Genomic DNA, 13,544 nt, shown 5'->3' with positions numbered 1-13,544 from the left:
TCCAGCAGCGTGGGAAGTGTTGCTGTGGGCTGAGCTCCCCTCTGGATCAAGCTGTGATGTCCCTCACTTTCCCTTTGGCTTTCCTTCGGACACAGCAGCAGCTGCACGTGGTGCTTTCCTGGGCTCAGGTTTTGACTGCATCCTTCACATGGAGTTTATTTCTGGTCTTTAGGAAAAAAACCCAACCAGATTAATGGATGATGTCTGCACACAGAGGCTGCACATCCAAATCCTGCTGCTGGAAACAGCACCCTCCATGTGTGAGGCTCCACAGATTGGTGTGGGAGTTCATGTTCAGAGACCCAGCTGCAATTTTGCCCTAGCTTAGGTGAACCTGGTTTCTGTCACCCCAAAACACCGAGAGAGGTCCTGTTAAAGGAAGATACACAAACCTGAGCCTGCTGCCTTGCCTTGTTAGCTTGGCTGAGCTGTCAGGAATACCTCAAAGCAGGATTTGGGATTTCCCCAATTGCTCCTCTTGGCTTTTGGATAGAGATGGAAGATATTTGCAGGAGGACTGTGTGTTGCTGACCTGCTTTTATCAGAAATGGCCACAAAAAGGAGAAGGCACATGGACAGATGGGGGATGGAGCAGGCTGAGACTGAGCCCTCCTGACAAGAAACACCCCAAGGCAAGCTGGCTGCTGGCTTGGCCTCTGCATGAGAGGCCCTTCCCACAGCACACACAGATTAAACACAATTAAGAAAAAAACAGCATTAAAAGAATAAGAAAAAATATAGATTATATAATCTATATAATCTATATTTGTACTGGGGCATCATCTGACCACAGGGAGAACTGTCCTGTACAGACCAGTCGCTGTTACAGCCTCTACAACTGCAGCAGAAGAAATTTTTATTTTAAAGTTAACATTAAAAACTTGGCACCTATGAAGTGTGCACTTTCCTTTCCTAGTCCATTGTCATTTCCTGTGAAATACAAGTGTGTACATATATGAATATTTAATTTGACAGTGATGAAGCTTTATATATTAAGTCAATGAAAATGCTGTTAGGCTCGTGGGAACAATACCACAGAGCACTGAGTTGGGAATTTGGTACCCAGTGGCTACCACTTAATTTTGATGTGAAGCATAAAGACAAACAATGGGTTAAATTTAATTCCAACCTATGGAAAATGTTTTTGGGAACGTGTTGTGCTCAAATTGCAAATCAATTTTTAGTTTATAGGTGATGATGGTTTATCAAGGCTCTTCCCTCTGGGGAATGGAAATCACAGCAATTCATGTACAAATTTTATCCCAAATTACAGATCAGAAGTTATTTATTTTGGAAACAGTGAGGTTAAAGCAAAAAACCTTTTTATTTTTTTTACATATGGTAAAATTTTCGTATTGCAATACACATTGTTGTATAATTATTATATTCCCAATCCTTAATATGTGTGGTCTTTTCTTTTTTTTATGAGTCTGTCATTTAGGCAGCCATTTTGTGTATTCAGTAAAAAAAAAAATGAAATAAAGAGGGGACATCCACTGCGGGCTTTCTCCTGGAGACTGCCTTTGGATTTCACTCTGTTGTGGTTATTTTCCTGCAGAGTCTCTGCCAGCGTGGCTGCTGCTGCTGCTTTGTCTGGAGCACCAGAATGTGGATCAGAGCACAAACCCAGCAGCAGCTTGTGTGATTCTACATCCAGACTTTTCACTTCGTGCTTTTTGCTGCTGCTGAGCTCTAAACACACTCGAGATGGAGAGCCCAAGGTTTGGGACATTCAGGGCTTGAGACATTCAAGGCTTGGGACATTCAGGGCTTGGGACATTCAAGGTTTGGGACATTCAAGGCTTGGGACATTCAGGGCTTGGGACATTCAGGGCTTGGGACATTCAAGGCTTGGGACATTCAGGGCTTGGGACATTCAAGGCTTGGGACATTCAAGGTTTGGGACATTCAAGGCTTGGGACATTCAGGGCTTGGGACATTCAGGGCTTGTGACATTCAAGGCTTGGGACATTCAAGGTTTGGGACATTCAAGACCTGGGACATTCAGGGCTTGGGACATTCAAGGTTTGGGACATTCAGGGCTTGGGACATTCCAGCAGCCCAGAGCCTCCCCTCTCCCCTCCCCTCCAAACCCTCTCACCGTGCAGCACGTCCGGGCTCCGACGCCTTTTCCTTCCTTACCGAAATTCCCAGAGCTATTAACTGGGTCACGGGAGCTGGTCCCAATCCAGCAGTTTATCTAATTGCCTTTTTATAGAATATCCTGCAACTCTTCATTATGCTGTCAGAGCCGCCCGGCGCGGTGGCGGCGGGGGATGATGAGGAGGCAGGGCTGGGATGAAGGGCGCTGCTGTGCAGCCTCTCCTGTGCATTGCTGGGGCTGCGGGGCTGCCATCAGCCCGGCCACAAACACAGGAGACGCTTTTGGCAGCGGCTGTGGGAAGGTGGAATGGCTTCCATGTCCTGGGATCGCCTCTCCAGGTGCTGATGTACCTGTGCAGAGGGGTGGCTGCCTCAGGAATGCCTGGGCTGGCCTGTGAGGGCTCTGTTCTTCGGGCAGATGTGACCATGGAATTTGCTGTTTGGGCAGAAGGTGCCCCTCAGCCCCTCAGCTGTGCTGGAGGTGCCCTGCAGCAGGTTAGAGGGCTATGGGGAAAGATCATGGCATAGACCAGGAGTCTGAGCAGGAATCAGGGGGTTACACACCTGCAATTGGGCATCCACTCTTTTTCTGAGCGTTACAGGGGAGGATGAAGGTGAACATTCAAGATTCGCACATCCTCTTTTTCATGTGGCCACAATTTGCAGTCTAGTGTGTTTGTAGCAGCTCACAGCCCCCCCAAAGCCCATGAGAATCAAATCCTTGGCAGCTGGGAGCCTGACTGAGGAGCAAACTTGGAGCGATGGCCATCCTGCTCCCAAATATCTGCACCTCCGTGCAGCTGGCATTGCTCTGTGCTGCCCTGCAGCCCGGAGAGGGGCAGCTGCTGAGGGATTCACAAAGACAACACACCCAGGACTGGCCTTTAAATTATTTTCGAGCACAAATTGCTCTTTTCCCTCAGCGTAATAATCAGAAGACCCAGCCACGAGCCTCACAAGCCTGGTCTGCAGAGATAAGGCAGAGCTGCTCCTCCGGCTCGGATGTGCCTGGGGAGCACGGTGGGCTCTGGACGAGGCAGGAGCAGCCCCGCACACCCCTGGGGCAGCTCGGGGGGGTACAGGGACCCCCAGCCCGCCCAGGGAAGGCAGAGAGTGCCAGAGCCCCCCGGCTCCAGCGCTGGCTGCGGCTCCTTCCCGGGCTCGCTCTCGCCTTTCAGCTGCTTCGGCTGAAACGATTTGCAGCTCAAACGCCCCCCAGAGAGCCGCTAACCTTTGGATAAGGTTTGGCACCATTATCCTGCTTGGGTTAATTGGGAGTTAGGGAGAGCTCCGGAGTGACGCGGCTGCCTCCATCCGTCCGTCCGTCCGTCCGTCCGTCCGTCCAGCCTTCCCCGGCGCGCTGCGGGCAGCGATGGGGAGAGAAGCAGAGGTAAATGCCCCGACCCTCCTCTCCATCTCTCCGGGTTTTCCTCTCTTCCTCTCCCTCTTTCTGTATCCTGTAACCCTTCCCCGCCCTCGCTCCTATTTTTGTGCTTTCTACCCCATTTCAGCCGCCGGCAGTAGTTCGGGGGGAGAGGGGAGAAAGTATTTTTATTTTTTCAGCCGCTGCTGCAGAAAAATCTTCTCCTAGAAAGGAGCAGGAGCGAGCGGGCATCCCGGGGGCAGAGGGACTCCGAGTGGGTGTTCCCAGCCGGACCGGGGGTCCGGGGGCTGTTCCGAGGTGCAGAGGGGCGGTGGGTGCGGGTTCTGCTCTGGCCGGTGACACCGGGATGGGGGGAACAGCAGCACCCCCGTTCCTGTATCCCCCGGAGCCCCCCGACCTCCTCAGCACCCTCAGCACCCCCAGCTCCTCGCTGAGCTCGGGGCCGGGCGGGGCTCGCAGCCCCCGGCGCTCTGCGGGCTCAGCTTGAGGGGTCCCCCGGGCAAAGAGGGGGCACAGCCCCGCTCAGCACTGGGAAAAGGGACCCCCGAGCCCAGGGCACCCCCGGCAGGAGGAACGGCCCCAGCAGGACCCGAGGAGGGTCCCAGGGCAGCCCTGCCCCGGGGCTTTCTCTCCGCACCGGCCCCGAGATCCTGAACTTATTTGCGAGCTCCCTGTGGATTTCCTTTATTTATTTTCTTAATTTCCTTGGTTGGAGTGTTTGTTTTATTGGTTGTTTCGGAGAGATTTTACTAGGTTTTGGTTTCTTTGGTTTTGTGTTGGGTTTTTATTTTGTTTTGGGGTTTTTTGGTGGGTTTTTTGTTTTGTTTTTGTGGGGTTTTTTTTTGTTTGTTTTTTTTTTTTTTTTGCTTGTTTGGTTGGTTTTCTGTCCGTTTGGGGTTTTTTCCTATTTTTTGTTTTTGTTTTTGTTTTTTTTTTTTTTGTTCCCTTTTTGTTTGTTCTTCATATTTTTTAAAAATATTATTATTTATTTCGGTTAGGATTTATTTTTTTTCTTTGAGAGATGTCTCCCGAGCCCGACACATGCATGACATCCTGGATGCTCAACGAAGAGCCAAAAGCCCACTTCCTCCGCCCTTGGCGTGATCATAGAAAGGCTTGGGTTGGAAGGACCTTGAAGGTCAGCTGGGTGGCTCCCAGAGCATCCCCCTCCACTCCCCGGCACCAAGGGATCCCGGTGGGACCATTTTGGGTCTCCCAGCCGCAGTTCGGGGGTGCCGGGCCAGGGGCACGGATGCTCCAGGGCTATTTGAGGAGATAATCACGCACCAGACAGAGGTTTGGATGTATTTTCGTTCCTCCTTCCCTGATGCCCCTGCAGCCTCCAGAAGCAGAGCTCCTTCACGCCTTCTTTCATAACGAACTCGTTTTAGGATGAATAAAAAAAAATGATGTTAATAAAAAAGAAAAATAAACCGTTGGATGAATCCCTCACGGTGTCTGTGGCATCACTGATTTCCCCGAGCTGTGAAGAGGAGAAACGGCGGCCGAGGGCAGCGGGGACGGCCCGAGCTTTGCAATTTCCCCCGTTAAATCCCAGCCCGTCAAGACGCTGCGAAACCCGGGGCGAAGCCGTGCCCCGCTCGGCGTTCGCGACCTATCTGTGCACTCACATGAAATAATTCCCACGCAAAGCCAAGGATGCGCCACGCTCAGCCGCCCTCCTCCTCCGCTGCCTGCAAAAAAAATCCCCATTTTTGGGGGGCCGGCTGTAGAAACAGCTCGTTCGTCTCCATGCCGGGAGCAGCGGCCGAGAGACCCCTTAGGGGTACAGCCCTCACCGCGGATATTTTAGTTTTATTCTGGTTTTTTGCGCCCTTCAGTCTCTTTGCACCCAATTTCCTTTTGAATTGTGGCTGGGGAAAAAATAAAAATGTTTTTAAGGAGGTGATTTAAGGGTTTTTTTTCCGAGGAATTGGGGTTTTTTTCCACCATCTCTGCTCAGTACCGCATCCCACCTGCAACCGCAGCCTGGGCGCTCCCTTCCTACTCCCTCGACAACGATATTAGGAAATAATTTAGTGGTGGCTTTTCCTTCCATCTCTGGTAAAAAAATAGGGTTTTTTTGCCTTCCAAAACAGCAAAGGAAAAGAAATTCCTTCCTTCTCCCATCTTTCAAAGAACATATATACATATATACATATACACATACACATATACATATACATATACACATACACATATACATATACATATACATATACATATACATATACATATACATATACATATACATATACATATACATATACATATACATATACATATACATATACATATACATATACATATGCATCTGCATCTGCATATACATATACTATACATATACACATATATAAATATATAATTTTTTAAACAACGATTCACAGGCTCTCCCGCCGCAGAGGGGACGTGCTTTCCCACACACCGCCCCCGAATGCCATCGCTCCCCCTGGCACTCTCCACTTGTCTGTGCCATAGCGCAGGACCGGGATTTCCCGTTGCCGTTGTCGGCTGTGTTAGCCGCTCACCTCGGAAAAATTTAAAATAAATAAAAAATCGTAAGGCTTTTTGTTTAAATGAATATAAGCGCTTGGGAGCAAACCAAAAATATCGGTGTTTTGTTTAAAGAAAGGGGAAGCTCAGTAGGGGCCGGTGAGGACCGAGAGCTCGGCACGGAGCATCCCCCGGTGCCGATGCCCTGCTGCGGTGCCGATGCGGTGCCACCCGGCTGCGGGCCCCAAAGGAGATCTGTGCCCCTTGTCCCGCCGGTGTTGGAGCTCCCTGATGCCAGGAATCGTTAGAGAGAGCTGAGCCCTCGCTCCCCGTGCGCGGGTGGCCACGCACCGCTGTGTCCCCCGGGCAGGCGCCGCTGCCCAGGCCGCCCCCCGCCTCCGAAGGGGCCGCGCGGTCTGGGGGACAGAGAAAAGGAAAAGAAGGGGGAGCGAGGAGGAAAATCCCGTTAAGAACCTGTCGAAAGCCGCCCGTCCGCCTCTTCAGCGGAGCTCTTTTGTTTCTCAGTGGAGAAGGGGCTGGCGGCCGGGGGCTGCGGGGCAGGTGCGGGGCAGGGCGAGCAGCGCAAGGGATGCGGAGCCGGGCTGGGGTGCGGGGGGGGGGGTCCCGGGCTGCGGCGCTGCTGGCGGGGCCCGGCGGGCGTGGGTGGGGCGGGGGGAGTGCGGGGGGCTGGGCTTGGCCGGGGAGGCTGGTACCTCCCCCAGAAATGCAGCAATTCTCTCCCCTCTCCTCTTCTCTCCGCGAGGTGGGCGCACTGCGATGGAGACGCGGCGCGCTCTGCCAGGGGCTCGCTCTGCCCGTCTGGTGACACCGGCCGGCTGCTGACAGCCCCCATCCCGCCCGAGTCGCCCCCCGATCCCGGCGCGGGGCTCGGCGGAGCGGCGCGGAGCAGCGCGGAGCGGGCGGCGGGGCGTGCGGGCCCGCTCCCCCCGCAGCGGTGTCATGCCCCTGGGCACCCGGGCCGGGAGCCGCCCGCACTGCACCGGGACACGGAGGTAGCGGCTCGGAGCAGCCTCCCGCAGCCGCCCCTCGCCAAGGGGCCGCCAAGTCTCGTCCACAGCCCCGCCGCCCGCCCGCCCCGTCGGGTCTCCGCATCCCCGAGGGTCCGCGAGCAGCGGAGTCACCGGAGCCGCCGCCATGGCCACCCTCCTCCGCAGCAAGCTCTCCAACGTGGCCACCTCGGTGTCGCACAAATCCCAGGCGAAGATGAGCGGCATGTTCGCCAGGATGGGCTTCCAGGCGGCCACCGACGAGGAGGCGGTGGGCTTCGCCCACTGCGACGACCTGGACATGGAGCATCGGCAAGGGCTGCAGATGGACATCCTCAAGTCCGAGGGCAGCGAGGAGGGCGGGGAGCCGCCCCTGGAAGGGGACATCCACTACCAGCGGGACGGCACAGGGCCCCTGCCGCCCTCCGCCTCCAAGGAGGCCTGCTCCGAGCTCTCCGGGCAGGGCAAGCCCAAGATCACGGCTTGGGAGGCGGGATGGAACGTCACCAACGCCATCCAGGTACGGCCGCCGCCGCCGCCGCGGGGCACCGGGCAGCGCTCCCCGATCCCGGTCCCGTTACGTGCTCTGTATCTCGGCCAGAAGCCGTGGGCTGATTGCAAACCGGCTTCGAGAAAAAGGGGGAATAGGGAAAAAAAGGGGGAAAAAACAGAAATAAAAATAAGTGAAAGATAGAGGTGAATATAGAGCGGGAGGAGGGAATTAAAAGGAAAAATAGATTTAAAAAGAAGAAAACGAAAATCCCCTAGCCCAGCTTTCTGCTTTGCTTGGCCCCCTCTTCCCCCCCTGAACTGGGCACAGCGCCAGGGAGGGGCCCAGGCCCCAGCCCTGTCACGCTGCAGATTCTGACCCCATCAGGCTGCCCCAGCAAGGAGGGACAGGGGGACACGGGAGTGACGGGGCTGGTGGTGGGGCTGCACTGGAGTGGGCCCAGTCTGGCCCCAGCAATTGAGGTCTTGGTGCACTGAGAGGGGCTGGGGACAGCGGGGATGGAGACCGGAGCAAAGCCTGGTCACCCAAACCTTGCCCGGCTGTTGTGGGTGCTCGGGGGCGCGATGACGCTGGCACTCTGTGACTGTGGGGGTGGCACGTCACAGGGACAGGGGTGCGTCACCGCGTGTGGCAGCGGCTGCGTGGCGTGACTGTGCGACCGCCTGCGTGGGCAGACAGAGAGCGCGCACGTGACCGCCCTGGCGCGGCTGCGTGCGCTCAGCCCAGGCCCCTCAGAGATCCGGCAACACGGTTTCCATTTTGTCTCTTTCTAGGGGATGTTTGTTCTGGGCCTGCCCTATGCCATCCTTCACGGTGGATACCTAGGACTCTTTTTAATAATTTTCGCTGCGGTGGTTTGCTGCTACACTGGGAAAATCCTTATTGCCTGTCTTTATGAAGAGAATGAGGATGGGGAGATAGTCAGGGTGAGAGACTCCTACGTGGACATCGCGAACGCGTGCTGCGCGCCCCGCTTCCCCACGCTCGGGGGCAGAATTGTCAACGTGGCTCAGATCATTGAACTGGTCATGACCTGCATCCTCTATGTGGTGGTCAGTGGGAACCTGATGTACAACAGCTTCCCCAGCCTGCCCGTCTCCCAGAAGTCGTGGTCCATCATTGCCACGGCAGTGCTCCTGCCTTGCGCGTTCTTGAAGAACCTCAAGGCAGTCTCCAAGTTCAGCTTGCTCTGCACGTTAGCCCACTTTGTCATCAACATCCTGGTGATCGCCTACTGCCTCTCCAGGGCACGCGACTGGGCCTGGGACAAAGTCAAGTTTTACATTGACGTCAAGAAGTTTCCCATCTCCATTGGCATCATTGTCTTCAGCTACACCTCCCAGATCTTTCTGCCTTCCTTGGAGGGGAACATGCAGAACCCCAAGGAGTTCCATTGCATGATGAACTGGACTCACATCGCAGCTTGCATCCTTAAGGGACTCTTTGCCTTGGTCGCCTACCTGACCTGGGCTGATGAGACCAAGGAGGTCATTACAGACAACTTGCCATCCACCATTAGGGCAGTAGTCAACATTTTCTTGGTGGCCAAAGCCTTGCTCTCGTACCCCTTGCCGTTCTTTGCAGCCGTAGAAGTCCTGGAGCGGTCCCTTTTCCAAGATGGAAACAGGGCTTTCTTCCCCAACTGCTATGGGGGCGACGGGCGGCTCAAATCCTGGGGACTCACCCTCAGATGTGCCCTGGTAGTTTTCACCCTGCTCATGGCTATTTATGTCCCCCATTTCGCCCTCTTGATGGGTCTTACTGGGAGCCTCACAGGCGCAGGGCTCTGTTTCCTGCTCCCCAGTCTCTTCCACCTCAAACTCTTGTGGAGGAAGCTCTTGTGGCATCATGTCTTCTTCGATGTTGCCATTTTCGTTATAGGCGGTATCTGCAGCATCTCTGGGTTCATCCACTCTTTAGAAGGCCTCATAGAGGCTTTCAGAACCAATGCTGAAGACTAAGGAGGGGCCAGAGTCGGGTGCAGGAAGAGAATCGCATCGAACATCCGCATAGCCAAATAATTCTGCATCCCTTTAATGGAAAGAGTCATTATTTTCGTTACGTGCATCCAACAAATTCTATGTCATAGAATCTGCAAACTAAGGAAAACAAGAAGAGATGAAAGTGCTCGCCCTGGTGTCTTTTTAAATAAGCTCAGATTTAAATCTATTTTTTTGTTATTTAGATTTTTTGGAAGGAAATTATCTGATGCCCCACCCCTATCTCCTCACTCGTTGCCTGAAGCTTGGCCCCCCACAAACGGCCTGTTGGGAAACAGTCGCAGTTTTCAACACTCCTCACAGATATGCAAATCAGTGTTTCAGGAGCTGAAACACAGGTGCCGATCCCACGGGATTGGGAAGCAAACCCGCCAAAGGGGCGGGAGCAGGGACCTTTGTTTTAACACTTTGAGAGATGGATGTAGACGAGACCCAGATTGTACGACCAGCCCAACAAGCCCAAGCAGCGTCTGACGACCGGTGATGCCGCTTACCTGCAATGTTTACACCGTAGTCACGATAGATGTCAGGACTGCTCGATTCTTCCATCCCAATCCACACCGAGGAACGGCGCTTCCCATCGAACACAAATGTGCTGCCTCTGGTTGAAATCGCAGCCCTGGAGTCCACTTCTCGGTGATTTATGTTTCGTTTCGTTTTAACAATTGTTATTTCTAAATTATGAAAAGGTAAAAAATAATATAATAATAATAATAATATATGGTTGGATTTGATGTCGTTTCGGGATTACAGGAACAAAACTACGACACAATTCATTCTGTGCAATCTACCAGATCCGTGGAGCTGTTTCCAATGTACGTGTGGTGTCATTGTGGTAAATAAGATGAAAAATGTATATCAGAAAAAAAAAATCTATCTTTAACATATAATGTGGTACATAAATATATGGAACAATAAAGAGAAAACATAGCTGATGAGGCTGGCCTGGTTCGTGGGGGGCTTGGAGGAGCAGGGCAGGGGCAGAGGGAGGTTCATCCTCCCCGGGTCGGGGCTACAACACATCCTCGGGCTAAGGGAGGCAGTGCCGGGTTTACAAAGAAGGTGGCATTCAGCTGCTTGCAAGAGGTAGGAGACATTTTTTGGGAAGAGGTCATCTTACAGCTGGGGGTGGCAGGGCTGCTTTCACCCCCTCCTCACAGTTTTGCCTTCCCCCGTAGTGCTCAGGAACGGGAGTTTGCAGATGCGCCCCGGGGTTTTTGTTCTTGTGAAAGAACAAACAAAGGAGGAGAAATAAACGAAATAAAAGGCTGGGTGTACCCCCGGCTTGATCCAAGCTCGCCAAACCCTGCCCACGGGTGTGGAGCGTCGGGCTGATCCCCGCTGCGGGCAAAGCCGCCACCGCCGGGGAGGTCAGCCCCACACTCCAATCCTGTGACCGAAAACACCTCGATTTACACCATTTTAAAAGCCACGACAACTCATTGTCCATCCGCTGCCGCTACACAGCGAGGATGAGGATGGAGGCACCCACCGGCACCGCTCCCGCAGCACAGGCACGGCTGAGGTCCCCGTGGGGCTCCTGTTATTGCCCCCAAAACACGTCGAGCCCCGCTAGGGCTGGGATGTGCCCCCATCTCCCCCGCCCGGTCCGGCCCGGGTTAGCGGGCAGCTCCGCAATGCGGTACCGGGAGGGGGTGTTGGCACAAGCTGGGAAAGGGGCAGCGGGCGGAGAGAGGGATGTCCCTGCCCGGGGAAAAACGCATTCCGGGCGATTTTCTGGGCAGCTTCCGAAAGAAAAGAACAGGGGAGCTGTGGGGTCTGTGCCGTGTGGGGACAGGGTGGTGTGGTGCCAAGGGTGGGTGAGAGTGGGGGGCATCGTGGTGAGGCGCCTGCCCTGGATTAGCCACGTTTCCCTCCATGCTGGGAATACCCTGCAGCGTCCTACCCCATTCTCAAGCTCATGCCCATCATCATGCTCATCCCCACCTCCATCCTCACCACTTTCACCCTCCTCATCCCCGCTCCCACCCCGGCGCCGGTGACCCGTGATTGCCGCCCTGCCGCAGGCACCGACAGCCCGATCCGCCCCCCTTCCCGTGCGCTCCCCGCCTGGAGCCGCCACGGCGGCGCAGCGCCCTCGCCCGACGGCGCTCCCGGCCCGGAGCCACCGCATCTTTCCATAGCCGGGACAGGGGACATGCCCAGGCCGGAGCCACCGCATCCATCCCCGGCCAGAGACGGGATAGGCTCGGCCCGGAGCCACCGCATCCATCCCCGGCCGGGAGACGGGATAGGCTCGGCCCGGAGCCACCGCATCCATCCCCAGCACGAACCCACCGCATCCATCCCCAGCCAGAGACGGGATAGCCCCTGCCCGGAGCCATCGCATCCATCCCCAGCCGGGAGATGGGATGGAACCGGCCCGGAGCCACCGCATCCACCCGCCCGAGATGAGGGGAGCCAGCCCGGACAGGGGGCTTCTCTTCAGGGGTGCTCGCCGCTCTTGCTTCTGCCCTGAACTCTCTGTTCCAGGTCTGCTTTCTCCCCAGGGCAGTGATAAAGGGCCAGCGAGGGAGGAGAGCCAGCCCGTCTCCCTGCCCTGAGATAACCTCTCGGATCCTGCAGTAAGTGGAGAGCTGAGGTTGCCTGGCAGGTTAACACAGTGCTCTGCACATCTCTGGTGTGCACACGGTGCTTTCAGGGTGTTTCTGTCCCTGTGTTCCCCACCAGGGAAGCAAGGGGAACGTGCCACAGCAGCACAACAGCTGGCTCTCCTCTCCTGCAGGCAGCTGCTGAGTCTGGACACAGGATGCTCACAGACCAAGATGTCCTGATCTTTGTGTTTCACAGAGTCCAAAAGTTCTCTGGTTTAGGGTACATCATGATGGCAACCATTTAATGAAGCTTTAATTTTGCAGAGGTTTTAAACTTAATTCAGCACTTTTCCCCCCCCTTCCCCTTATGAGCAGACATGCTCCCTGCTGTACTTGGGGCTGTAAGATTTGTGCCCTTTTTATGACAGCGGAAGAAGGTCAGGATCCTCATTCCTATCCCTCAGGATGAAGAACGGGGAAGCTTGACCAGCACCGCAAATCCCTGAGCTCCCCAAGCTCCCGCTCGCAGGGAGGCAGCCCCTGGAGGCTGGAGGGGCACTGCAGGCGGTGCGGCTCCCGGGGCTGACAGGCACCTCAGCGTCTGCCCCGCCGCACTCTCCAGCTGTGGAGAGGCAGCGATTTCCCAGCGAGCCCCCAAGGGCTTTGTCTCGCTGTCAGCTCGGCTCAGGCGCTTCCCCCGTGCCCGGCCGGGAGCCGGCCCTCGCTGGTGGCTGACGCGGACCCGCTTGCGAAACGAGCCGGCTCTGCAAGCCCAGCGATAAGCGCAGGCTGTGTCCTCTAAACTTGTCCGTGGCTGTTGGTGCAACACTTGTGCCTCGGGCTAGGGACACGGGCAGCCCCTCCAGCCTGTCGCAGCAGACATTTTGATGCTGTGCCTGTGCCTGTGGCAGCGTTCGTGTGCCCGGTGCTGCTGGACATGTGCAGCCCCGACAGCAAGGGACGCAGCGGAGTGAGGAAAATAACCCCCAAAATAGCAGCAGGTTTAACGTGAACAAAGCAGAAATCTTCTGAAAACCCAGTGCGATGTCAGAGTCTGGTCTGTGCTCCAAATGGCTTTTGTCTGTGCTTTGTAGCTTCTGGTCATGCGCTGCAACAATCCTCTAAACCTTCTCACCCTGAAAACCAGACAAACAAAGGCCCTCTCTGCACTACTAGGGAACGGATTTATTTCCCTCTGTGTCTTTACAGTTCCTCAGGCACAATGGGGACCTCTATTTGGGCTCATTTCCTGAGACCTGAGGGTAATACCAAATCTCTGTTGCCCTCATGCATCAGTTGTGCACACAATGGGGCCATCGGTGGAAGCTGGAGAGATGTGAGGGCAGAGCCCACTCCTCCCTGTGTGCAGAGGACAGGCATGGCTCTGCCTCCTCCCCACACATGGAGCCAGAGACCCTGCCTGTGCTGGCAGCTGGATATCTCAGCCTCATGAAGTTTGGATACTCCATATCACGTATTCCAGGCTATTTC

General features: G+C 55.1%; 1 protein-coding gene across 1 annotated transcript; it reads left to right on the top strand.

Moving 5' to 3' along the window:
* Positions 1-6,950: 6,950 nt before the first annotated feature.
* On the top strand, positions 6,951-10,433 carry SLC32A1 (solute carrier family 32 member 1). The gene is made up of 2 exons (XM_063172186.1): positions 6,951-7,507; positions 8,272-10,433. The coding sequence occupies exons 1-2, from the start codon at positions 7,136-7,138 to the stop codon at positions 9,457-9,459; spliced, it is 1,560 nt and encodes a 519-aa protein (XP_063028256.1). The 5' UTR covers positions 6,951-7,135; the 3' UTR covers positions 9,460-10,433.
* The last annotated feature ends 3,111 nt before the right edge of the window (positions 10,434-13,544 follow it).

Source organism: Melospiza melodia, chromosome 19 (assembly GCF_035770615.1).
Source record: "Melospiza melodia melodia isolate bMelMel2 chromosome 19, bMelMel2.pri, whole genome shotgun sequence".
Classification (NCBI taxonomy): Eukaryota; Metazoa; Chordata; class Aves; order Passeriformes; family Passerellidae; genus Melospiza; species Melospiza melodia.
This window is presented reverse-complemented; position numbering and strand designations above follow the sequence as displayed.